Raw genomic sequence first — 26779 nt, 5'->3', positions numbered from 1 at the left:
GCTTTTGGAGGTTGAGCATGTTTTGTCTGTAACTTTACCATTTGAATTCAAAAACAGGTGGATCTCAAGTTCAAGATACAAAGCAAGTCCTGGCAAGCCTGAACAATACAAAAGGCCCTGTCTTAAAATATACAAAGTAAAATCTTCAGAAATTCTCTGCATTTTGTGTCTATACTTTCATACACAAAATGATTATGAGTTGAAGAAAGACAGGACTATCAAGACTGAATCTGTTTCTTCTATTAATGAAAATTAGACTTAAGAGCAACTTTAAATATTCAGGCATGATTATCTCTGGTAATAAGAATAAATATTAGGTTGGGTGGTGGTGGTGCTCACCTTTAATCCCAACAGGGGGGAAGCAGAGGCAGGCAGATCTATAAGTTCCAGAACAGCCAGGACTACATAGAAAAACTTTGTTTTGAAAAAACAAAAATAAAGTAAACCAATGTTAGTAAGTATTAACTGTTCAGCTATTTCAGAATTTTCTGGGTTTTTGCATGTTAAAATCTAATTTTATTTCAATGGTACTCCTAAAGTTTTCTTTAATGCTAATGAAAAATCTTAGAAATAATCTTTTCCTCTAGGTGTTGTTTGATTGGTCATTATAAAACCTTTTATTCCCTTGATCTAATAATACAAAGTTCAAGTCTAGTTATTTGGTTAAGTATCTGTGAGTAATAATGTGCTATTTTAAGCAAACAGATGAACAATGGAACACCTGAAAGATCTCCCATCAACCCAGTGAAGACTGCTATTAGAATTGAAACAGACAAGCGTTCCGAGGAACACACAAGGCAGAAATGCATGAATTTACACAGACTAGAGTAGTAGAAGCCTTACAAAAACATGGCTTTGCTCATCATTTAAGATACTATGTACCTGGGAAGAAACACAGGGTTCTCGCTCTTCTTTTAATTACTTAAGAGTTAAGATACATATTCCCTTTTAGGAAAATGAAAAAGCTTTTATTCACTACTAAATTAAAAGTACGTAGTTATAACTGAGAGTCTACTTAAAGTTGAGATGAAGAGTGTCTTACCTTTTTCTCCTGTTCTGGAAACAGTACCTATAACAGAAGAAAAAATTAAAATAAATACACTTTATACATGAAGCTTATTTTAATTTCATTTTCATAAAAATTTAAAAACATTCTTTATCATTACCAATATAACTACTTAAACTTTTTAGACCTCTTTAAACTACAGATGTGTTGACAGAGCTCTTTGGCGCTTTCCTTACTCTTAGGACAAGAACAGGACTATTCTTTTTATCAGACTACAGAACACCGTACCAACCTCTTTCTGAAAACTGTATTCAAAATAAATCTCTTGAGCCTGGAAGATGATTCAGTTAGTAAAGTACTGGCTGCAAATACACACAGAGATATGTGCTTAATACCCAGTTCTGGAGTGCTAGAGGTGAGTATGTGGAATCCTAATTCTGAGTATATAGTTACAGGCAGATCTCTGGTCGCCAGCCAACCTAGCCTAATCAGTGGTATTTGGAATGGGGTGTAGGGGGAGGTGTGGGGTAGGGCATGTGTGTAATAAGTAGACACAGCTGGACATGGTTGGATGGGAAGAAAGGACATAATATAAACAAGGGAGGACATTTCCTGAGAGAAGACATCCAAGTGTGACTTTTGACCTACATACACATATGCAAATTTCCTTTTAACTGATGCACAGTGATCATACCTATTTAGGGAATGAGTATAATAATTCATGTATGAATGGATCTAACAGATGGAAATTACACAAAGCTACAATTGGTCAAAATGCAAAGAAGAACTATGTAGTGCTCATCTCCAATTAATATACAACACAATCAACCCTACAGTCAAGGCTCAGAGCACATTTCAGAAGAGGAAGAAGAAAGATTGTTAGAGTGAGAGGACCAGATAAAATAATATACTCTTATAGCAAATCAGAATTCACATTGTCATTGCTGATGACACACATATGTTTCCATCCTCCTAGTTAACAACTGAACTTAGTTTCTATTCAAATGTATTCCTAATGTATCTGAGTAAAATAATTGAAGAGCCAGTCTGGTCTGAACTGGTTTGGAGTGCATGCTCTGACCCCTAGGAAAATCCATTATTTGCTATATTATGCTTTTATAAGATTGGGTATGCAAACAATTAAAATCTTAGATGTATTATGGGAAAGGACATACATACATAAAAATAATATAACCCATCACCAAAACAGAGAACACCCTCACCATGCCCCATAGCAACCAAATTACTCTTGAACCCCATAAACACAAGCCCCAAGTAACTGGGTCCTTTAGTATTCAATCATCTGGTCTAGTCAGTTCTGACAGTGTACCCTGTATAACAACAATCTGCACCACCACTTTTATTTTTCTTTGAATAAAATGATCTTGCTACTTTGTGAAAGCCCAATTTCAAATGTTCAGGTAAGAGGTGGGAAACAGACAACCCAAATCAGACAGGTAGCCACCTACAAAGACAGTTACTATCAGTGCATTCCCAGCCTTCTTGCTAGGAACATGTGTGAAGTTACAAAAGGGTTTAGCTACTTTAGGTATGTAGTTCCATATATATATATTTTTTTACTAATTAAAAAAAAAAAGCCTCCTTACAGGCTGGAGAGATAGCTCAGAGGTTAGGATCACTGGCTGTTCTTCTAAGGGTTCAGTCCCTAGCATCCACATGGCAGCTCACAACCATCCATATCTGCAGTGCCAGGGCATCTGACACCCTCCTGGCATATCATTATGGTATGCAGAGAAAATATACACAATATATTTTAAAGCCTCCTTGGATTTGGTTAGTATCACATTGATCTTATGAATCAATGTGGGGAAACAGACACCTTTATACTATCTTAGATTGCACAAATATGCTATCTCCATTTCAGAATCCTTTCCCATCAGTGTACTTGTTAGATTCATTCCTAAATTTATGCTTTTGATGTTATTAGAAAAACTATTACTAGAAATAGAGTTTTACTGATCTTCTAACTTATCTTGCTAAATTCACATTTTAGTTCTAGTGACCAGTCTTAAGAAGTCGTTGGAATTTTAGTAAATGATAGCCTAGTATGTCAATAGGCCACATCTTTTTCTCTTGGTGATGAATTTCTACAGTTTCTGTACTTTAAAATATTATTTTATGTATATGAGTGTCTTATTTTCAGGTATGTCTGTACCTGGCTTGTGTATGTACTTAAAAAAAAATTATGAGTGCACTGTAGCTTTCTTCAGACACACCAGAAGAGGGCATCAGATCCCATTACAGATGGTTGTGAGCCACCATGTGGTTGCTGGAAATTGAACTCAGGACCTCTGGAAGAGCAGTCAGTGCTCTTAACCACTGAGCCATCTCTCCAGCCAGTGTATACACCTTTAAAGATAAAATATCTCTTAAGTCTACACTGATGGTTTTAATTAAAATTGATGCCTACATTTTGGTTTTGGACAGGGTTCTCCAGTGGCCCAAGCTGACTTTGAACACAGCTGAAGATAAATACTGAAATAAGAAGTAACCACTACCACATCCCATTTTTAGAGTCCTAAGGCTCAAACCCAGTGTTTTATGCATGCTAGGCAAGCACTTTACAAACTGACTTCAAACTGTTCCAAATTTAGCCAACAAGAGCCCTATCAGCCCTTACAAGGTCTTCACCTAACAGCCTTTACATTTTTAAAAAATTGATTTTGTATATAAGCTTGTGCACCAGTAGGTCAGAGGACAATTTGCAGGAGTCAGTTCTCTCCTTCCATCACCTAGGTCCCAGGGAATGAACTCAGATCAGCAGGTTAAGAGCAAAGGGTCTTACTGCTGAACTATCATCACCAGCCTAATAATTTTTTTTATTCTTCCCAACTACCCAGCATTTGGGAGGCAGAGGTAGATCTCTGTAAGTTCAAGGTCAGCTTACTTTATATTGTTGAATTCCAGAATAACCAGGACTATGTTGAGACCCTGTCTCCAAAACAAAAACCAAACAAAAAGCCGAAAACAAAAAAAAGAACCACACAGAATTGTTTTAAACTGTGTGTATGCCTGTGTCTATATGGGTGTAGATGGCCTTCAGAGCTCAGAAGATGGCACAAGTTCCTCTGTAGTGTTACAGGCACCAGAGAGCTGCCATCTTAATGCTAGGAACTGAATTCAAGTCTTCTGTAAGAGTAGTGTGCACTTTTAACCAGTGAGCCATTTCTCTAGTCCACAATTTTTAGATTTATTTTTATGTAACATAAGTACTTACCTGTACCACCTTCATGCCTTATACCTAAGGAGGCCTAAAGGCATCGAATTCCCTAGATCTAGAGTTACAGATGGTTTGGAGCCACCATTTGGGCTCTAAATGTACCAAGGTCTTCAGCAAAACTATCAAGTACTCTTAAGTGCTGTACCATCATCTCTCCTTTGTCTTGACCTGGCATTTGTATTTGTTTTCTTCACTCAGATTCTAAATTCTGAAGGACACAAAGCATGATAATCAGAATGATTTACAATGTTCATACAAGACTCTTAAGATAACAAGACCAATAATACTGCCACTGAGAACAAAATTAAACCTTTCCCTGTTGCTGCCCAGTGCAGGGTTGGCTGATTCAAGTTTCAGCTTCACAAAATACCCATGACTGTGGCTAAGTAAGACTCTGCTGCTGAAGGTGTTAATGGATGTTAATACAAGTTAACGAGTTTTCAAAAGGCTAATGAGATAAATTGTTCATTAGCTAAAAGTGCTTGCTGCCAAGCCTTACTGAATTGAATCACTGAGTCCAACATGGTAAAAGAAGACAACCAACTTTACCAAGTTGTTCTCTGACCTTCACACACATGCCTTAGAGTGCTTATGTCTACATACACACACACGCGCGCACACACACACACACACAATTACTGCCTACAGAATTCTAGCTAATATAGACAAAATGATGGCATTACAAAAAAATTTTTTTTAACTACTGCTTTTTCAAGCAAGAATCCTCAAAGGATGCTAAAAGGAGTCTGATGAAAGTACCAAGGAACAGATAATTTACAGTTTCAAAGTGCTTCCATGTAAAATACATGTCTTAGGTTGGGCTCTGTGGAATCAAATGTTGTGCTGGCTATTTTTATTTTGTCAATTTAAGATTAATATAAGCGGGAACCACAGTTAAAAAGTTGTCTCTGGAAGACTGGCCTGTAAGTCTATAGACATTTTCTTAAGTAGTGACTCATGAAGGAGCTTAGCAAGGCAATAAAAGTGTTCCTCATTCTCCTCTGCTTCAGATCCTGCCCTGACTTCTTTCTGTAAGTTGCTTTTGGTCATGGTGTTTATTTCATCACAGCAACAAAAACCCTTACTAAGGCACAAGGTGCTGAGACAGCTTGAAGTGCCACCTATTTTCTAGGGGAAATGTAACAGGACAAAAATGTGAAGTAAAGCGTAACAGAGCCAAGGGAATGCTCTAAGTACAGCACAGGTTCTGCAATAACAAAGCAGGGAGTTCTGCAGGGAGCAGCCCAGCTCCGCTCTCTGATACTGCAAGCAGGCTGAGCCAGGAAGGGTGTGACCTTGGGTGAGGCAAGTCACACTGAAAGAGCTTGGCTGCAGCCTGCTGACCCTACTTACCACAGCTGAGCAGCAAGTCCTTCCCTGAAAGCAAATCTACATGGTGGAACTACCTTAACACCGGAAAAAAAAGAAAGACTGCACCTTTAACAGATGAAAAGCCTAGCACACATCATCTCAAGTGGTGACCAAAGTTTAAAAGTGACAACACAGCTCCTCAGCACTCCTGCTCCAAGCTGTTCTATCCAGTCATCAGGAGACTTCAGATAAACCCAAACTGAAGGACATCCTACACAGCATGCCTGTGATTTTAAAAATGCCACAGTTGCACTTCAGATTGAGGCACTAAAGAACAGCTATAATTTGTGAGCCCCCTTTTTTTATTTAAAGTTTTGTGGTTCAAACCAAGGGTCTTGGGCATCCTCACAACCAACTTTGTTCTATGAAATGGGAACTCACTATGTAGTAGGGAATGACCTTGCACTCACTACATAATTCACAACTCAACGAGCTCTTGAGCCACTACACAGAAGTTGGCCTTGAACTCACAATTCCTGTCTCGGTCTGAGTGCTGAGACTGAAGGCATGGACTACTGTGCCCATCTTTAATGTGCAACCCTGACTGGACGGTGGAGCAGGAGGAAGAAGAAAGTTACACTGGTTGCAAAAAAAGGGGGGAAAAATCTCAATATTTACAGTGAAGGGGTATGGCATCCACAGCTTACTCTCAAGCACTAGGAGACAATGACTGAAGGAAGCATTACGGGAGAAATAACAACACGCAGGAAATCTGGGTGAGGCTACAGGAAATTCTTTCCATTACTCTTCACTAGTGAAAGTACAAGGCCAGGCTTTAGCTCAGTGGAACAGTGCTTGCAAAGCAGGCACTAGGCTCTAGCTTCCACCCCAGCACCTCTAAAGACAAGACAGATAATAATCAAGGTAAACACATAAAGGAAAATGAGATTTTACCCATGTGTAATCTAATCCTGGAACAGTGAGACACAGGTGTGGTTCTTTCTTACCTGTCTCTTACTTACCTATTGTCCCAACTTTTCCTCCATGATATGAGGAACCTTTACCATATCCTATATTTTTATAAGTACTGTCTATTTCTAAATACCATATTCTGTTCCACAGCCGATATACTTAACCATTAACAAGAATATATAATTTTAAAAAATATGCTGTTTGGGAGCAGTTTTGGATGCCCAACAAACTTAAGAGAATGCAAAGCTGTCAGGTGCCCCTCACTGCCAACAAAATATAGATAATAGGTTTTGAATCTGTTGTAGATCAGGATGTGTTAGTGAGCAACCTTGATTCCACTGCTCAGGAGATAGAAAGAGGCAGGTGATCTCTGTGAGCTGAAAGCCAGGTTGGTCTACAGAGTAAGTAAGCTCCAAGCTGGCCAGGTTACACAGTAAAAGAATCCTGATTTCTGTCTTTCCTGAGGCAGTGTTATTCAGAGTAGAAGAAACTCCCAACCGTAGAGGTGGAATCTTGGCCTGGGTGGAAACCTAACATTCAAGCTGAGCTGGTTTAGTCACTGGCTAAGGGCATGTCACACTTACTTTTAAGTCATGCTGAAGAAACAGAAGAAATAGTTCTTTAATAAGATACTGGGTATTTCTTTCCCAGAATCTCTAACCCTAATATAGAAACTTATTGGTGGCAGGTGGATTTTTTTTTTAAAGATTTATTTATTTTACATATTTGAGTACACTATAGTTGTCTTCAAACACACCAGAAGAGGGCATCAGATCCTATTACAGATGGTTGTGGGCCACCATGTGGTTTCTGGGAATTGAACTTAGGACCTCTGGAAGAGCAGTCAGTGCTCTTAACCACTGAGCCATCTCTCCAGCCAGGCAAGTGGGTTCTTAAATCTGCCAACTTTTTTCAATTTCTCTAGAAAGTTGGAACCTTTTTTCTTTCCACCTTTTTCCTAAGCCTGCTTTCCCTAAGTTTGGGCTTTTACCTCAACATTTTTGGCTTCCTGGTCCTTTCTCATAGCCATGCTGTCTGCCCTCCATTTGCCTCCTCCAGGCAGCTGCTGGATTTACTGCCTGCGTGCCTTGTAGTTTCTCTTTTACACATGAAAAACTTTGTCTTTGTGTCTTATTTGAGTCCATTCTTGAATTCATTTATTGATGAGACTATGAACCCAAAGGGGACCCCAATTTCCTCTGTATCACTGTCTTCAAAAAATAGTCTGGTGAGGAAACAGAGGCCATGGCTGAGAGGTCTTACTTAGCCATCTCAGGCCTCCTCCTAGTCCTAGTTTGTTCTGTTTTATTTTTCCCTATTTTAGGCTCTAGAAATACAGTAATAACTGTAGTGCTGAGGTGAGAAACACAACTGTCAGAAACATACATACTGCTAAGAAGAAGATGCATGGGGGTAAAAGTCTGGATGAAGGAGCATTTATGTGCCGCTCCTCTGTGGATGATGGAGCACCAAGTACAAAGAGATCTGTCACAGGGTGGAGGGGCAGCACTACAGCAGGAGCAAGAAGCAGAATGGACCTCAGGTAACGGTGCCTGGGCTGATGAGTAGTCTGTTTATTTGAAGCATAAAAAACAAAGTCAGGGCAGCAGGAGCAAGAAGCAGAATGGACCTCAGGTAACGGTGCCTGGGCTGATGAGTAGTCTATTTATTTGAAGCATAAAAAACAAAGCCAGGGCAATAGGCCATGCAAACAGCTGAACTTACTGCACAAACTGGAAAACTATTGGAGACTGTGAAGCAGAGGTTTAATAAGCCTGATTTTGACTTAAAAAGATGCAATCTAGCTACCTGGACGCTGGCAAAGGAATTGCATAAGGGCAAGATATGAAAGGCTGCTACACATCTTTGATGTTAGCACCTTGACAAGGCAGGTGGATCTCTTGTAAATGCAAGACCAACCTGGTCTATAAAAAGACTTCTAAGCTAGCCAGAGCTAAATAGTGAGAGTCTGTCTCAAAACAGAAAGTGTGTGTATATGACATTTATTATGCTCACTGTCTTACTGCAGTGCTAAAAAACACCATGACCAAAAGTAACTTGGGGAAGAAAGGGCTTATCTGGCAAACATTTCTACATCATAATCCATCACTAAAGAAAGTCAGGACTAAAACTCAAACAGGGCATGAGCTGATACACATGCTATGAAGGAATAATGCTTACTGGCTTGCTCCTCAGGGCTTTCTCAGCTTGCTTTCTAATAGAACCCTGGAACACCAACCCAGGAATGGTACCACCCACAACGGGCTGGGACCTCCCCTATCAATCACTGATTAAGAAATGCCCTACAGGCTTGCCTACAGCAGGATCTTTTGTAGGCAGGATCTTAATTTTAATCAAGGTTCCCTTTTCTCAGATAAGTTGTGCCAAGTTGACGAAAAACTACCCAGCATCGTTTTTTTAAATATTTACAGGAAACGTCCTTGAAAAATCAAAATACAGGCTGAGCATGGGGACACATGCCTACAATCCCAGCACTTAAGAGGAATCAGGGAGGCTACAGTAAGTTCGAGGCCACCCTGGACTACAAAATCAGGCCCTTGTATCAAAATACATGTTTAAAAAGGCCAACCACTACAAATTTTTTTTTTTTGTTTTAAAATGTTAATTTTCAAAATCTGGCTCTCTACCTTACAGGAATCTATCCTGAAATGTAGTCACTGTTATTCTTGACCTCTTCATTTCAATATGTAAAAGTCAATGGTCTCCTCGGTTCAGGAACACCTAAGTCTACACGGCTCCTAGGTTTGCAGGAAGAGCAAGAAGTGTTAAGTATCTTTAAACTGCACACGATGATGGTGTGGGACTCCTTCTCTTAGACAGCACATATAATCCTGACACTACCAGCAGTTTAATAACAAAATTGGCACATTTTTGCAATATAATCTCCAGAAACTTAGCTGAGAAAAAACTATGAAAACTGAGTGAGAGGTGTTCCTATACTTACAAAAAGACCAAAGAGGAGAAAAATACTTTAAAAAAACAAAAACACTGAACTGGCCCACACCTTTAATGCCAGCACTCAGAAGGCAGAGGCAGGAGGATCTGTGAGTTCCAGGCCATCCTGGACTACATATTCAGCCTGAGTCAAAAGGTAACAAAATTAAACCAAACCCAAGTCTACTACAAGAACAGCAAGAGCTCTTAGCTCCTGGGCCATCTCCCATGCACTGTGAATAGGTATCTTATCTTACCTCATTATAAATGTGGAGATGTAGTGAAAGACACAGATATAAGCTCAGAAATTAGTCCCTCTTCCTAGATCTCTACTTGAAGCTTGCTTCCTCCTTGGAGAAACCACAGCTCTTCTAAAGGCTTCCTTAGAAGTAAAATAAAGGGGCTGCATTATAGCATCTCTAAAATCTCAACTTCTAAACTGTATAATCTGCTTGCTCAAGAGCATATACATGTCTACTCCTATAGCTTAAAATGACTGTCAGAGTGTTCTGATAAATGCTGGAAAGAGCCCTATTAGCTAGGATGTCCTCAGTGGTAGAGTGCCTACCTAGAACATGGAAGGCTCTGGGTTTGAACTCCATCATGGCAAGCAAGCAAACAAATCATATCTAATTAGTAGTCTCAAATATTAGCTTTGGAAAGGAAAAAAATTAAAGGGAAATTCAGATCTAAAACGAAAACCAAGTATTTCTGGTTCTTCTCTATCAGGATCTGAAAGACAAGAGCTTAGCTGAATCACTTCCTAGTTAATTCCGTGCTCAGTAAGGTCCCTCCACATGGCTCAGAGTCTCACATCCTACATCTGTACACAACCTGTTTTGGGACATGGAGAAAGAAGAGGGTAAAGGAAACACCCCCTCTATACCCATGAGCACACAGCAATTCTCAATTCATTTTCCTTTCCGTTAAATTGAAAACACATAGTGGGTCAAGGGGCTTACTGCCAAGCCTGATGACCTGAGTTCAACCACTCCCAACCCAGAGTAGAAACCAAGAACCAACTCCAGAAGTCTGACTCCACTGACATGCCCACACACAAACACATAGGTAATGTAAAAATGAAAGAGACTGACACAATAAAAATTTTCTGAACTTTTTATCTCACTGTGGGTATTTTTTTTAATAAAAACTATTTTCAAGTTAAGCTGTGCAATCTGAACCTAATTCAACTGTTTAATGTTCCTTTGGAAACTTTAACTTCAAAACTATAAGGGGTATCTAATTTTTTAAAAAAGAGAAAAAAAAAAACTATAAGGCGAAGGGATGTGGAAGAGGGTAGAGGGAGGGCATGCCCTTGATCCCAACAGAGGCAATGGAATCCCTGAGGAGTTGAAAGTCAGCCTGGTCTACAGGCAAGTTCCAGGACAACCAGGGTTACAATGAGAGACCCTGACTGAAAATTAAAACAACAAAAACAAACATTTAAACAGTCAATTCTTTTAAAAAAATATTTATTTATGTATATAAGTACACTGTAGCTGTCCTCAAACGTACCGACAGATCCCATTACAGATGGTTGTGAGCCACCATGTGGTTACTGAGAATTGAACTCAGGTCCTCTGGAAGAGCAGTCAGTACTCTTAACCACGGAGCCATCTCTCCAGTCCAACAGAGTCAATTCTAATTTAACAATTTTAGCAAACATTTTGGTATTCAAAAAGAGAAGTCTAAATCATTACATACAATGAATTTACTATTTGAAAGGTATTCCATAATTAGTTTACTCAGAGCCTAGCTGTAGAGATAACTTCTAAAAAATATAGTTGTTTGGGCCACTGACAGGGCTCAGCAGGTAAAGCAACTGACATGCAGACTTGATGACCTGAGTTCAATCTCAGGAACCTTCATAACAGTGGAAGGAAGGATGAAACTGACTCAACAAAGTTGACCTCTGACCTCTGAAAGTGAGCCTTGGCCCTTGTACATCACACACACACACACACACACACACACACACACACAAATTACTTTGTGTTGTTTTGAGATAGGGTCTCTCTACATAGCTGTTTATCACTATGTATACCAGGATGGCCTCTAACTCAATAGATATGCCTACCTCTGCCTATCTCCCTTGTGCTAGGATAAAAGCCCCAGTTGTTTTATTCTGAAACAGAGCTTCACTATGAAGCTCAGGCTAGCCTGTTCCTCAGACTCCCAATAGTAAGATGGCAGGTTTACACTGTGTCTTCTAAATCAAATATTTTAAGCACCAAAGTACTTTTCTTAAAGATGCTGTCATTTAAAAACCTACCAAAAACTTGAGCTACTTCAGGGCCTTCTTTTTATGTATAGAACTTGAGTTTTAACCAAGTTCTTGGTTCAGAGCTGGTCAAATCTAGAGCCACAATTAAGGTCTGGACACTACCATTTTTAAGTGATCATTTTTTCCCCAATCTTATATTTACCCATTATGCTTTTCCTCAAAGAATACCTGTCCTTTAGATAACCAAGGGCACTGTCTGAAAATTAAAACCACATCATTTTTGGGAAACCAAGGGGATTTCTTAGGATTTTATTTGATAATGATGATGGAAGAGAAACACAGTGAAAGGCCAGTCGGTATAAAACACATTCTCAAAGCTTACAGGTAATTATTTAGTATCACTGACACGGTAATGGCCTAGGGTGTTTTGATGACAAGTTCTTCCACATTAAAGACAACCTAATAGGCTAAGTCATTTAAGTATAACGCGATGCTATTCCTTTATTCCTGAAAATCAGATAAGAATTATATGGTAAAAATTTAAATAAAGAGAAACAGCCAAATTAAAAATAAATCAAAGTCCTAAAACTAGAGGTATAAACAATCAAACCTAAAAAATAAAGAGCTAAAAATAAAAATTGAGCTTGCATCTCTCGTTCAATTCGTTGTGCCTTAAAACAATATTTTGTGTAAGTCCACCACTGAGATCCTCAGGTTAATATTAAAAAGGGTCAAATATAGCCCAAACCAGAGGCTGGCGCTTCCTGTCACTGCAGACCTCGGAGACACACCTCCCTCCCAGGCCCTGGAGGCTGCTCTTCAGCTTATGCGCTTCTCGCGCAGTTTGGAGATCAACAATCTGGGAGAAAAAGATTTCTTTGTGCGTTTGTGTGTGTTTAAGCCAAATTGACCTCACAAGCCGTCTCTGAAGGGGGATTTCTCTAGTTCAAAAGGAAGGGCCTTTGTGAGCATTCCGTCATAGAGGGGTGGGAGCCCCAAGGCGACGGCAGCCACCCGGAAGCTTGGAACGTGGGCGGCGCGCAGGCCCGAACTAGGGACCCCAAGAGCAGCGGGCCGGAACCCTCGGACAGGGGCCCCACCGCCGGGGAACCACGGTCCGGAACCCTCGGACATGGAGCCCACCAGCTGGAGAAGCGCAGGCCGCACGGTGGGATAAGAACGCCGCGCCGCAGCCTCAGCCTGCCTCCCGCGGCCCGGCCCGCCGCCCACGTCTCCTGTACTCACTCACGCACAGCTCCACCACGTACGCGTAGTAGGACCAGACGACCACAAAAGTGATGAAGAGCACCGGAACCCAGCCCACCACGCGTTGGCAGCAGCGCCAGAGTGTCCAGGGCGCCATGTTCCTCCGCTGACTGCTTGGTCCAGCCGCCCGCGATTCTGCAGGGCCCCAAGACCCCTGCGGCTCTGTAGCCAGCTCCCCCGCCCCCGAGGCGCGGCTGCCGCGAGCAGTGGCTAAGGGCGACGCCGCAACTCCGCCCCTCCGGGAGCCCGACCTGGGTCCGCCCCCGCCCCGCATCCCGCTGCTCCGCCCCTAGCCCCGCGCCGGGCTGTCCCTGTAGGGGGTGGGGCTTCCTAGACAAATGAGGCGGGGCTTGAGACTGGGGCGGGGCTTCTTCTCAGGCCCGCCCCCGGGATTTGGGGTGGGTCTGGGTGGAAAAAAAGAAAAGAGTGCTAAGGGTGTGTGGGCCATCCAGGACTAGGTGATGAGGGGCACAGGGATGCGCAAGAGGAGAATGAATCCTTAGCCATCCTGTGTACTCTATAAAACTCTTCCTCTAGATTCTTCATTATTCATACCAATCGGGCTCCTTATTATGTAAGGTCATGCCTCACTCTAGCGTGCAAGCAAGAAAACTATCATATATATATATATATATATATATATATATATATATATATATATATATATGACTCCTGTAATTCTGATGTGTCTCCAATGAAGAATCCCTGAGATAGTCTTGTATTGCTTCTTCCCCCATGTTTTGTTCGAACTGGTAGGAGCCTGAGATTTAAAGTGGAAGCCATATACAACTGGCCAGTTTGATTTGGAGTTGACATTTAAGGTTACACTGTGAAAGTGGAATATAGAAACAGCTCTTTCCTGGTGCGGAATTTTCAAGAATTTATTTACAGCTGGAGATTGCTAAGTAATGACTGCAATCTTAGTAGAATCTAGAAGCCTTGCCATGAAGCATCATAATGTACAATCATATAGAAATAATTTCATACATTCAGTTAAAATGCAGTACATTCATTTATTTACTCTCTCTGGATGTGCATAAACCACTGCTCATGAGTGTGTGTGGCATAGGGATTGTCTGAGGACAACTGAGAGGTTTTATGGTTGGGGTGGGTTGGGTTCAGTTTGGGAACTGGGAAAAGTGGCAAATGCCTTTAATCCCAACACACTCAGGAGGAAGAGGGAGGTGGATGTTTGTGAGTTTGAGGCCAGCTAAAACAGAGTACCAAAGTCTCCAGGAAGAATGTAAACTGCTATTATAATGAAGACTTAGTAAGATGAATATTAACATTTAGCCACCATCACTACTGTTACATTAACATGAATACAATATTCTGGCTTCAAATGTTTGACTACATATTAGTGACAAAGTTGACACAACTCTAGGGCACTAAGGTAGTTAAAATTCATCTATTTTTTCCAGAAAAGATACAACATGGAACCTGGAGGTTAGGGGTATAGCCCAGTGGAAGACCACATGAAGCACAGGTGTGCGGCGCACTCCTCGACCAGCGAGGAAAGACGACCACCACCAGAGGATTCTTCTCAGATCACGCTTTATTGTGGGAGCCTCTTGATTGAAGGGGAGAGCAGGAAGCGAGGGGCCCGAACTACCCTAGCTGTCTGCTTATATAGGGAGAAGCACATACGGGCTTTGCCATGATTGGTTGTCACCAGTCTGCTGACACCAGAGGCCTTGGGATTGGCCGGAGATAGGTTATGTACTGCGCATGCGCAGGGTGCAGCACCTTAGCTGACAAGAGCATTACTATATATGGAGTTGTTTACCTCAAACCATGAGGGAGCCAGTGCCATCTTGTAATGGCGTCCTCATTCGGCTCCCCACACAGTTGTGGCAATAGGTTCCGTCCCAGTGAGGTGTGGGTAGCTGGGTGGATTATGACAGAATTAGGATTGACAGAAAAACTGGTATTAGGAATGCTGTCTTGGGACTGGGGGGGTGACTCAGAGGTTAAGATCACTAACTGCTCTTTCAGAGGTCCTGAATTCACTTCCCAGCAACCACATGGTGGCTCACAACCATCTGTAATGGGATCCAATGCCTTCTGTTGTGTCTAAGGACAGCTACAGTGTTCTCATATATGTAAATTAAATAAGTATTAAAAAAAAAGACTGTCTTTTTTAACAAAATGAATGGAACAAGTGAAGAGAAGAGAATTCATATTCTGAACTAAAGCAGAACTCCAAAACATATAAAGAAATCTAATATTGAGAAAGGATGCAAGTAAAAGGCAGCAGCATAGACGGGCAGCTATGGTGGAGCATGGCGCCTGCCTTTTGAATCCCAGCAGCGGGAGATCTTTGTGTGTTAGAGGCCAACCTGGTCTACAGAGCAAGCTCCAGAACCGCCAAGGCTACACAAAGAAACCCTATGTCAGAAAAACCAAAGAGGAGTTGGGAGGTGGGGTGAGGGAACTGGGGGCAGGGGGTGAGGAGTAGGGAAGTGGGGGGAGCAGAGGATGCTGGGCGCCTAGGGGGTTGGCTAGTGGTAGAACATACAACCCACACACTAGAGGGCCCTCCTTAAACTCCAGGAAAAGAACCATTATTAGCCCAGGAACCGTGAAGTTGCCATGAAGCCTCTGAACAAACAGGCCTTGCTAAGCTTCTGTTTTATTACCATTAAATCATACCTTTCCTCCTCCAATCACATCCACAAAAACAGATGGCCTTCCCTGTTTGTATCTTCATTTCTAAAGGCTCCAAGTCACATAAAATATAATAATAAATACATCTGGATGCTCTCCTGTTGCTAACCTTTTATTATAAGCGCCTCCATGATGGAATTCACAATGCATGAGGAATCATTTCTCAACACACTACCCACATAAAAAAATTTTTTTTGAGACCTGCAGGAGGGCCCTGTCTTGCTTTAGGAACAAATGGCTCTGTAGAATCTGTAAACCTAAAAAGGCAAGTTGAGGTGTGTGGAGTATGAGAATATAGAGTCAAAGGCAATTCACAGATGCTCACTGAGGAACCATGTTTTAGATTCCCAGAACACCTCACTGGTGTTTGTGTAGGGGTGGAGGGGAGGGGGTGGGAGACGGGGAGTGGGGGGCAGGAGTTCTTGTGCTTTTTGAGTTATTGTATGTGTGCTAGGGAGTTTATGTAGGGCCTCAAGAAAGCATGTGTTCCAGTCCTGTACCCTACTTTACCTTCAGCCTGTGTATAATAAATCCACAACAGAAAGATACAGATAACTACACTGATTAAACCAATATATGTATTGTATTGTACAATACAGTACCTGATGGTCAGAGTAACCTTACAACATTTGTTTTGACAGGACTACATTAGTTAGTTTTCAGTTTCAGATACAACATGACAATTAATTTTGACGTATGCCTTCCTCAGTTACTTTAGTTTTTTTTCTAAATATTATTTTGGTTAATACATCTGGACCGTGGTCAGGGTTATGAAACTTTCAAATGTGTTGTCAAGGCCAACATGACTGTTGGGGAAGTAGAGAGCTGAGAACTATCTAAGCAACCACAAAATGAGTCAGGACAAGATGGTGTTATGTCAGTCACTTCACATGGATGGGTTATCATAGATTAAAAAAAGAAAAAGTGTATAATAATTAAAGTGTTTGAAGAAGACAGTGCTGGATGGTGATTAGCCCTGGCTCAAAAGTAATACATCCACAGAGAGAATTGTGATAATCACAGGGTATGGCCCCAAGGCTGCCACATTTCCTACCTTCCAGGTCCTGAGTTCTGTAACAGAGTCCCAGATCTTAACACAATTGACTCCATGATGGAAGTGTCATTCAGGCCATAAAACAGCACACAGACAGTACCACCGGCCAATAATGAAAGCAAAGTCCTAGCCCATTAAAGTTAGTAGTTTTGGGAAAGTCCCTAAATGTACTACTAACCTTGCTTTCTGGCTTCTGTAGATCTGCTCCTGGCTAATGACTCTTGCTAACTGAGTTGTGTCAACCCAGGACATGGTTTTTTTGCACTTAAAAGCTCACCTTGAGAAAGGCTTGGTGCTGTACTGAGATCCCAAACACCCAGTGTAGTCACCAACTGGCTAATAATAACTTTCTATTGGCTTAAATATGTATCTGAGCAGTCTTCTCTGGTGGATACCCCACAACAAGCTCCTATGTTAGGGTTCCCTAAAGGAACAGAAGCAATGAAAACTGCATATACACATACATACATACATACATACATACATACATACATACACACACATATACATATTTGACAACTTAGAATCCTTGAGGTTTATGTGGTCCTTGAGGCTGTGTGTCCCAGTGATCAGAGAAGTTCCAACAGTATCGGTCTCTCACTAGGCTTCCACCTTATAGGCCCTTAGCTGCTTGGTCCACAAGGCAGGGAGCCACAGAAGTGCTGGTGTGGTGCCAGAAGCCTAGAAGGTTTCTAAGGGTTGGTGGATCCCTAACTGGTGTTGAAAGCTTGCAGAAGCTGGTTGTGAAGTCAGTGATGGGAGCTGTAGTGACAACAGAAAGAACTAGCAGCAAGAGGGAAGGTCAAGGTAAGATGATCTTTCTTCTTCCCAAGTCAGTCATGCCAATCAGGAATACTGTTTGGGTGATGATCCACACTCAAGTGATTCTAATCTGTGCCAAGCTGACATTAAAACTACATCCTATCTTTAGCACCACAAAACCAAACAGCACAAGTGGCAGAGTCTATTCTGAAGTTGCTTTATTATTATTATTTATTTTGTGTCTGTCTGGTTATTTTGGAGGGGGTATGTAGGTCAGTCTAGTCCTGAACTTTCTATCTTCCTGGGTTGTTCTAGGCAGTGTTGAAGTTACAGCCATGTGCCAGCAAGCCTCCCTGTATATGTGATCTTTATATAGATGGGCTTCCAGAAAACTGCAGGGTTAGATACTTCTTGGTCATTTGAGATTCATTTGTGGAGAATTCTTTATTTAGCTCTGCACCCCATTTTTATTTTGGATCATTTGATTTGTTGGTGTCTAACTTCTTGAGTTCTTTATATATTTTGGATATCAGACCTCTGTCAGAGGTAGGATTGGTAAAAAATCTTTTCCCAATCTGTATGCTGTAGTTTTGTCCTATTTATCGACAGTGTCCTTCACCTTACTAAAGTTTCATGAGTCCCATTATTAATTGTTGACCTTAGGGGCCTAAGCCACTGCTGTCCTGTTCAGGAAGTTGTCTCCTGTACTGATGAATTCAAGACTATTACCCACTTTCTGTTCTATTAGATTTAGTGTATCTGGTTTATGTTGAGGTCTTTGATCCATTTGGACTTGAGTTTCGTGCAGGGTTATAAATATGGATCTATTTGCATTCTTCTACATGCATACATCCAGTTAGACCAGCACCATTTGTTGAAAATGGTTTCCTTTTTCCATTTTATGATATTAGCTTCTTTGTCAAAAATCAAGTGTCCATAGGTATGTGATTTTTTTCTGTGTCTTCAATTTGATTCCATTGATTAACCTGTCGGTTTCTATACCAATACCATGTAGTTTTTATTACTATTGCTCTGTAGTACAGCTTGAGATCAGGAATAGTAATACCTCCAGAAGTTCTTTTATTGTTCAGGATTGTTTTAGCTATCCTGAGTTTTTTGTTTTTTCATATGAAGTTGAGAATTGTTCTGTCAAGATCTGTAAAGAATGGTGTTGGAATTTTGATGGGAATTGCATTGAATTTGTAAATTGCTTTTGATAAGATGGCCATTTTCACTCTGATGGTCCCACCAATCCATGAGCATGGAAGATATTTCCATCTTCTGATGTCTTCCTCGATCTCTTTCTTCAAGGACTTGAAGCTCTCGTTATACAGCTCTTTCACTTGCTTGGTTAGAGTCACACCATGGTATTTTATATTATTTGTAGCTTTTGTGAAGGGTACTGTCTCCCTAACTTCATTCTCAGCCCATTTATTGCTTGCATAGAGGAAGACTACTGATTTCTTTGAGTTAATTTTGTATCCAGCCACTTTGCTGCAGTTGTTTATCAGCTGTAGGAGATCTCTGGTAGAAATTTTGAGGTCACTTAAGTATACCATCATATTACTTGTGAAGAGCAATACTTGGACTTCTTTCTTTCCAATTTGTATCCCCATGATCTCCTTTAGTTGTCTTATTGCTCTAGCTAGAACTTCAAGTGCTATATTGAAGAAATAGAGAGAGAGAGAGGATAGCCTTATCTTGTACCTGGTTTTGGTGGAAATGCTTTAATTTCTCTCTATTTAATTTGATGTTGGCTATTACCTTTATTGTATTTAGGTGTGTTCCTTGTATCCCTGATCGCTCCAAGACTTTTAATATGAAGACTGTTGAATTTTGTCAAAGACCTTTTCTACATCTAATGTTTTGATCATGAGATTTTTTTTCCTTTCAGTTTGTTTATATGGCAGATTATAATGATCAATTTTCATATATTGAACCCTGCATCCGTCAGATAAAACCTACTTGATCATGGTGGATGATGTCGTTAATGTATTCCTGGATTTGGTCTGCTAGTATTTTATTGAGTAATTTTGCATCAAAGCTACTGTTTGTATTAGTTAGGGTTTTACTGCTAACTGCGAACAGACACCATGACCAAGGCAACTCTTATAAGGACAATATTTAATTGGAGCTGGCTTACAGGTTCAGAAGTTCAGTCCATTATTGTCAAGGCAAGAGCATGGCAACATCTAGGCAGGCATGGAGCAGGAGGAGCTGAGAGTCTTCATCTGAAGGCTGCTAGTAAAAGACAGTAAAAGACAGATTTCTAGGCAGCTAGGATGAAGGTCTTAAAGCCCACACCCACAGTGACATACCTCCAACAAGGTCACACCTCCTAATAATGCTACTCCCTTGGCCAAGTATATACAAACTATCACATTATTCTATTGCTATTGCTGTGAAGAGACACCATGACCAAGGGATTGCTTACTGTTTCAGAGGTTTAGTCCATTATCATCAAGATGGAAAGAAGACAGGCATAGAGCAGTAGCTGAGAAGTTTACACTGATCGTAAGGGAGGGAGGGAGGGAGGGAGGGAGGGAGGGAGGAAGGGAGGGAGGGAGGGAGGGAGGGAGGAAGGGAGAGAGAGAGAGAGAGAGAGAGAGAGAGAGAGAGAGAGAGAGAGAGAGAGAGAGAGAGATTGCCTGCCTAAAAGCCCAAGAACAGCAACACACCTACAAGGCCACACCTCCTAATCCTTCTAAACTGTGAACTAAGCCCACAAATGTCTGAGCCTATAGGGGTGGGGCATCCTCACTCAAACTATCAAAGTGACTGTGGGCTCAGCTCTTCTTCCCTGTATATAGGGATTTGTAAACCCCTCCACTCTGTGTGTGTGTGTGAGAGAGAGAGAGAGAGTGAAAAAGAGAGAGAGAGAGAGAGAGAGAGAGAGAGAGAGAGAGAGAGAGAGATGGAGGGAGATCCTTTATCAGTTTAAGTGTAAGTCATCATTCTTTAGTGAAGGACTTGGGTGGAGCCATGGAGAGCAGGAACAGACTTTGGTGGTGAATTAGTTAGCATCCTCATTGTTGGGACAAAGTACTTGTCCCAAAGCAAATTAAGGAAAGAGATGTTTATTTGGCTGACAGTTTTAGGGTACAGTCCTTCTCACACAGTGCAGCATAGCTGTAGGAGCTCAAGTGTGTTCCTGGCTCCCTCTCCCCTTTTGAGTTCAGGCCCACGGAGCGGTTGCATCCGCATTCAAATAGATCCTTTTCGCTTCAATTAATCTAATATAGATAATCCTTCACAGCCATGCTCACAGACTTGTCTCCTTGGTGACTATGTGTTGACAATAAACATTAATCATAACAGGTGGTGTTGAAACAAAAATGGGACTTTTATCTCAAAGGGAATAGAGATAATTTAATCCAGGGTCATATGTAAATATGGACCAGTAACAGATTCCTGTTGCCCATTTAGCAGCCCCCACTCCCCACATGGTAACAGTTTTATATTGTTTTTACAGTAATAGAACAAAGAGAATTATAAGTCAATGAATTTAAAATAAACACACACACGTTGGTGGAAATATCAGGTAGGCATTTTACAGCACATTGGGAAAATATGCTCTAGGTTTCCAATGTGATCTAATAAAAATTGTCAACCTTTGTGTTGGTGGAAGATTTACCAAACAGTCACAAGGATTTTAGATAATACATAGAGGTGGGTTAAAAAATGGTCACTGACAGAGCCAAGGATAACCGAAGATAATAATTGGATTCCCAACCTGTAACATCCCCTCCCAATCATTAGTCAGGGAGGTTTGAAGAATTTATAATGTAAATGGAATAGTCAGTTCTCAGCAGGATGAAGGGAGGTGCAGAGAGACAGCTGAGAACACAGAGGCAGCACCACTGGCAGAGGTCCTCTCTTCCTCAGCCAAGCTTCTCGGCTGCTGTCTGCTCAGGTTTCCCACTCACCCTGCCCACAGCCACACTCACCTACCCCTGGTCTGTTCCACAGTGTGATGTCCATTCTTGCTTGTTGACTTAACGACATCTGGAATTAACTAAAACTTTCACATCTGTGAGGGATTTCTGTTAAATTTTAATTGAAAAGATCTACTTCTAGTCTGGATTTTTGAGGCAGGAAGACACACCATTAACCTGGGCCACATCTTCTGCTGGGAGTATATGGAAGTATGTCCCTACATGGAAGAAAAAAAGCTTTTGCTGTTTGTGTGGGGTCTGAAAGTCTTTCCATTCTACCAGCCCAGGGATACCACCACCCACAATGGGCTGGGCCCTCCCCCCTTGATCACTAGTTGAGGAAATGCCTTAGAGCTGGATCTCATGGAGGCATTTCCCCAACTGAAGCTCCTTTCTCTATGATAACTCCAGCTTGTGTCAAGTTGACACAAAACCAGCCAGTATACCTGGGTTCTATAAGAAAGCAGGCTGAGCAAGCCAGGGAAAGCAAGCCAGTAAGTAATATCCCTCCATGGCCTCTGCATCAGCTTCTGCTTCCTGACCTGCTTAAGTTCCAGTCCTGAATTCCTCTGGTGATGAACAGCAATGTGGAAGTGAAAGCTGAATAAATCTTTTCCTCCCCAATTTGCTTATTGTTCATGATGTTTTGTGCAGGAATAGAAACCCTGACTAAGACAATGACCCTACTCTGAGTCAAGTTATTTTTCTCTGTCAATGACTGGCAGGCATGTTATAACACCACTATGAAATAGCTGGCAGGCCTGGTGCAATGGCTACAGCTATGCTGGGCTGGGGAGCAGACGTCAATACTTTGCCTGCTTGCTCTCACTGGTAAGTTCATTCCCTCACTGGAATTTAGAGTCTACTTCTTCAGGATTCCAGCATATACCAAAGACCAGCTGAGACATCCAGCCTCATGGACTGAGAAACTACTGGATTCCTGGGTCTTCTGTTCATAGGCAGTCATTGTTAGAATAGCTAGACCACAGCCTATAAATACACATACATACATACATACATACATACATGAGATTCCAATAAATCTCATGTATGTATGTATGTATGTATGTGTATATATGTGCACATGTATACACATATATGGGATATATTTTGAACTATATATTTTATATGTGGGGCATATATATATCCATCCCTGATTAAAACACACAGTTCGTTGCCACATTCACTCAACAATAGAGTCTCATTCCCTGAACAAGTGGAGAGAGGAGTCTTTGCTTGTCAAAGCCTTTATTTACTTTGCTCTTCTTTTGTTTGTGTAAGACAAGGTTTCTCTATGTAGCCATGGTTATGGAATTCTGGAACTTCTGAAACTCTGTAGACCAGGCTACCCTCCAACTCAGACATTCTCCTGCCTTTGCCTCCCAAGTGCTAGGAGTTAAGGCATGCACCACTAGCACCTGGCTGCTTTTGCTCTTCTTGATCCCTTGGTCAGACTGAGCTTTTAGAAAACAAGCTAAGCATGTTGGGGGTTTGAGGTGATTCTCCACTACATAGTTTGAGGGTAAGCTGGGCTACATAAAACCCTCAGGCCATTAAAAACAGAAAAGATCATCTGGTTTACCTGACACACTTGAGACTTTGGTTTTGGTTTTGTGGTACTAGATTGAATCAAGGGTGGCACACACCTTGGACACCTGAGCTGCACTCCGGCCTTCTCTATACTTGTTATTTTGAGACTGGGTATCACAAGATTGCCCAGGCTAGCCACAAACTCATTTTGTAGCCAGGCAGGCCTAGAACTTGCGATCCTCCTGCTTCAAGCTTCTAGCATGGTTTGGATAGGAGGCCTATGGTACCAGAACTGTCAACTTGATTAATTTTAATGGTTTGGCACTGTTGTAAAGCCCCTTATAACAGCTCTTCATCCCTTCCAATGGTCTGGGGCTCACTCCACAGCTTTTATTTTTGAAGCTCAGCATCTACTTGCTCAGGTATACTCTTCTCACTCCTTCCCATTCGCTAGGCCTGGCTGTTGGGGAGTTCTTATGACCTGACAGTGATGGGTCATAGCCTGGACCCGTCATGGGCCCTGGCAGCCCTATCAAGATAGGTTGAGCCACCCATCCTCAATTAAAAAGGCAAACAACAGTGAGAAGCAGAGAAATGAGATTTATCCACATGGTTACAACAGGAAGAGAAACAAAATGGCTCAACGACTACGTGTCCTGGAGGGAGCAAGGGTGGCCTAACTATGAGCCAGCCCCAGGGAGTAGGAGCTGGAGAACTAACTGTTCCAGTCCTTCAAAGGCAGAAGCACTTGGGAGAGTGGGCCCTGTGCTTCTCCCAGGCCCAGATCCAGGGCTCTGAGTTGGTCCACCCCATAGTATCTATATTATCTGTGCTGGTGAATTTTTACACAGTGGATGAAAACACGCTTCAGTAAACAGTTTTAGCTTCTGGTGGTTTTTATTTTCTCCCCCTTAAAAACATTTGTTTTTTTAACTTCCGAGTCCATCTTTTACAGGTTAGTTGGAAAATATTACAGAGAATTTCTGTAGAGGCTTCACCCAGCTTTCCCAAATGTTAGCTTATATAACTGCCGAATATTTATCCACACTCAAAAATTAGCTTGTCCAACAGTATAACCTAAGCCACACACTTCACCAGGATGTCACAGTTCCCATCAAGGCCCATTTTCTGTCCCAGGACTTCTCACATGTGTGTGGGCCTTGGGCCTTTTTAGTCAGCTCTAGTCTGAATGTGGTTTTTCAGTCTTTGTTTTGCATGATAAACACTTTGGAAAAGTACTGGCCAAGAGGACCACAAAAGACAAGGTAGTATTCTCACTTGTGTGTGGATTCAGAACAATCACATTCACAGGATCAGAGAGGGGAATGGTGTTTACTGGAGGGTGTGTGTCTGTGTGTGTATGTGAAGAACATTGGTACAATCTTTCCAAGAGGCAGAATGGATGCATTTTAGTTCTTCATGACAGCACAATGATCAAGTCAGTATTTTGCATGTTTCACATTGTCCCAAATGCTCTACCTATAAAAACAGGATGTGAGGTAACAGGTGTAGTAATTTGATTCAACAGTTATTTTTTTGTGCATATATACATATACACACATACACATTTACACATACATACATACACATGCATATGCACACACACACACACACACACACACGGCCCCTCAGTACCATAATATATGCTTAACATTTATTTTGGCCCATTTGCTATACTTAATTTATTATTACTGTGTATGTGCATGTATACGTACTTAAAGGATAATTTTGTGGAATCAGTTTTCTCTTTCAACCTTCAAGTGCATCCCAGGGATTGAATTCAAATCACCTGCCTTTCAAGGCAGGTGCCCCTTCCTGAGGTGCCTCTCACAGGCCCCTGTCTATTTATTGTAAAGATTTATAAAGTGACTCAAATGCCAACACTCTTTTATTTAAAAGAAGAAAGAAATGAAAAAGAGGGGGAAAAAAGTCATTCTTGAAAGGAATGAGCCACTTTAGAATTTGAGGACAAGTCCTGAGTGGAAAGAAAGAAGCTGATGCTCATGGAGGCAGAGGCAGATTAAGCTCTGTGAATTGAAAGTCATCTTGGTGTACATGTAAAGTTCCAGGCCAGCAAAGGCTATAAGGAAACCTGCAGCCCTGGGACACCAACCCCAATCCAAAATAAACAAAATGAAACATGCTGTTAGGTATTTTATAAAAAGTCCCTGAATTTGGGTTCATTTGGTGATGATTTCTCACGACTACACTGAGGGTGTGGATTTTTTTCCTTTTTTAAAGATTTATTTTATTGGTATATGTATATGTGTACCTATGTGAGTTTTTATGTGCACTGTCAGAGTGAAGGTGCTCACAGAAGCCAGTGAGTATGGGATTCCCCGGAACTGGAGTTACAAGTAGCTGTGAGGTGACTGACATGGGTATTGGGAACTATTGTTTTAAAAAATAAAATCCCAAACATTCAATTTACTAAATGAAGACTCAGGATGCTGTGGTGAAAGCCTGCTAGCTCAGAGAGGCAGAGAAAGAAATCAGCTGACTGACCTTCCTACTTTATGATGTCCCAGAAGGAACATGTACTAGTCACACATACACATGCAGGTAGGAAGGCAGGTTTATTAACAAGAAAACATGTAAAATCAAAGTGAGTATCCTGAAACGTTAAAAACCAAACTCACATGCTACAACAGGTGTCACTGCTTACAGTGTGAGGGAGGTGAGTGAACAGAGGCAGACACACAGACAGGTCCAGGCCCCACAGCATCAGTGCAATGGAGCCACAAACTGTGTTACAGCTACTTCATGGGCTAAGGAGTTGTTCCCAAAGGTGTCCTATTTTGGTCCTCAGAGGTTTGGTTCTGCAGATTTCAACTGCTCTAAAAGCCTACCTACTGAGAGGGCAGGAGATCACAACAAACTTAAGGAGTTGCAAAAGCTATGCAGACCAGGGTCACTGATAAGCAGTGTGCTCTCAGCTGCAGCCCTGCATTTTTCTGAGAAATGTCAAGGGGGAAAGTCAAACACCAGTAAACACTGTTTCTCAAGTGCAAAGCTGGAGTGACTGAAATAAAGCCAATAGTACGAAAACAAATGAGATTTTTCCAGGCTTACTTTTATAGCCTTTTTCTTCTGGTTTTAAATAATAGATAATCTAGTTTTCTACTCAGCGAACAAAAGATACTTTTATCCCTGGCTGGCTTACAGTAAAGTCACAAGCATTTTAAGTCAGCTGAAAATCTGGAACAAAGACACTGCTAAAATCCCCAAATACAATCTTCTGGAAGCTTGTTTCTCAAAGGCCATTATGGACTAAGGAATGAGATGTCAGTCAAAGCCTGTCAGATTTCTCATAGGAACAAAGGGGCAATGCTCCCCGAAACTGCTGTGTTTTGTACAAGAGGAGCTTACACACACTAGGGTGTAGAATTAATCTTATTTCATGGGTATTCTCCCACAGTGGAAAATCAGGAATGACTCTTAAGTGGTCTCTTCATCAGAAGTGGTAAACCTGATCTTTGTACTTACAGGACAGTTGGTGAAGCAGACTGTGGAAGCAAACAGCAGAACCGGTTCCTGTAGCCACAGACCACTACCTAGAATACAGCTAAAGCAAACATCAAAAATCATGCAAAGTCACAGTTCACTACAAAACAGTAAAGCTCACCACTTTAGTATCTTAAAGGAAGTTGTCAAAAATAAAAATTCAATAAAACAAGTCATTCTGATGGGGATGTACCCAGATTCACTGACGCTAGACACAGCACAAAGCCTGGCCTGTGAGAATCCCAATTAACAAGGGCAGAGTGAGGGGAGGAAAAAGCCACTGTAACATTTCAGTGTCCAGACAGCACTGGACAACTGTTCTCAGGGCCAGGCACACTCCCGGGCAGACACA

The 26779-nt window shown here is 41.5% G+C and overlaps 1 protein-coding gene across 2 annotated transcripts in view; it reads right to left on the bottom strand.

Annotated features, from left to right (window-relative positions):
• ZDHHC20 (zDHHC palmitoyltransferase 20) overlaps positions 1 to 13072 on the bottom strand; it is a gene marked incomplete at its 5' end in the record, with an annotated part of 48031 nt that extends 34959 nt beyond the window's left edge. For both annotated transcript variants that reach the window (XM_080926417.1, XM_080926418.1), the window contains 2 exons: positions 1043 to 1069; positions 12955 to 13072. In XM_080926417.1, the coding sequence (XP_080782543.1) occupies positions 1043 to 1069; positions 12955 to 13072 (145 nt within the window). The remainder of the gene's footprint in view (positions 1 to 1042; positions 1070 to 12954) is intronic.
• Between the last annotated feature and the right edge of the window lie 13707 nt (positions 13073 to 26779).

This window comes from Micromys minutus (genome assembly GCF_963924665.1).
Source record: "Micromys minutus genome assembly, chromosome: 12".
NCBI classification, from domain to species: Eukaryota; Metazoa; Chordata; class Mammalia; order Rodentia; family Muridae; genus Micromys; species Micromys minutus.
Note: the sequence above shows the minus strand (reverse complement) of the source record. Positions and strands in the feature narration are given on the sequence as shown.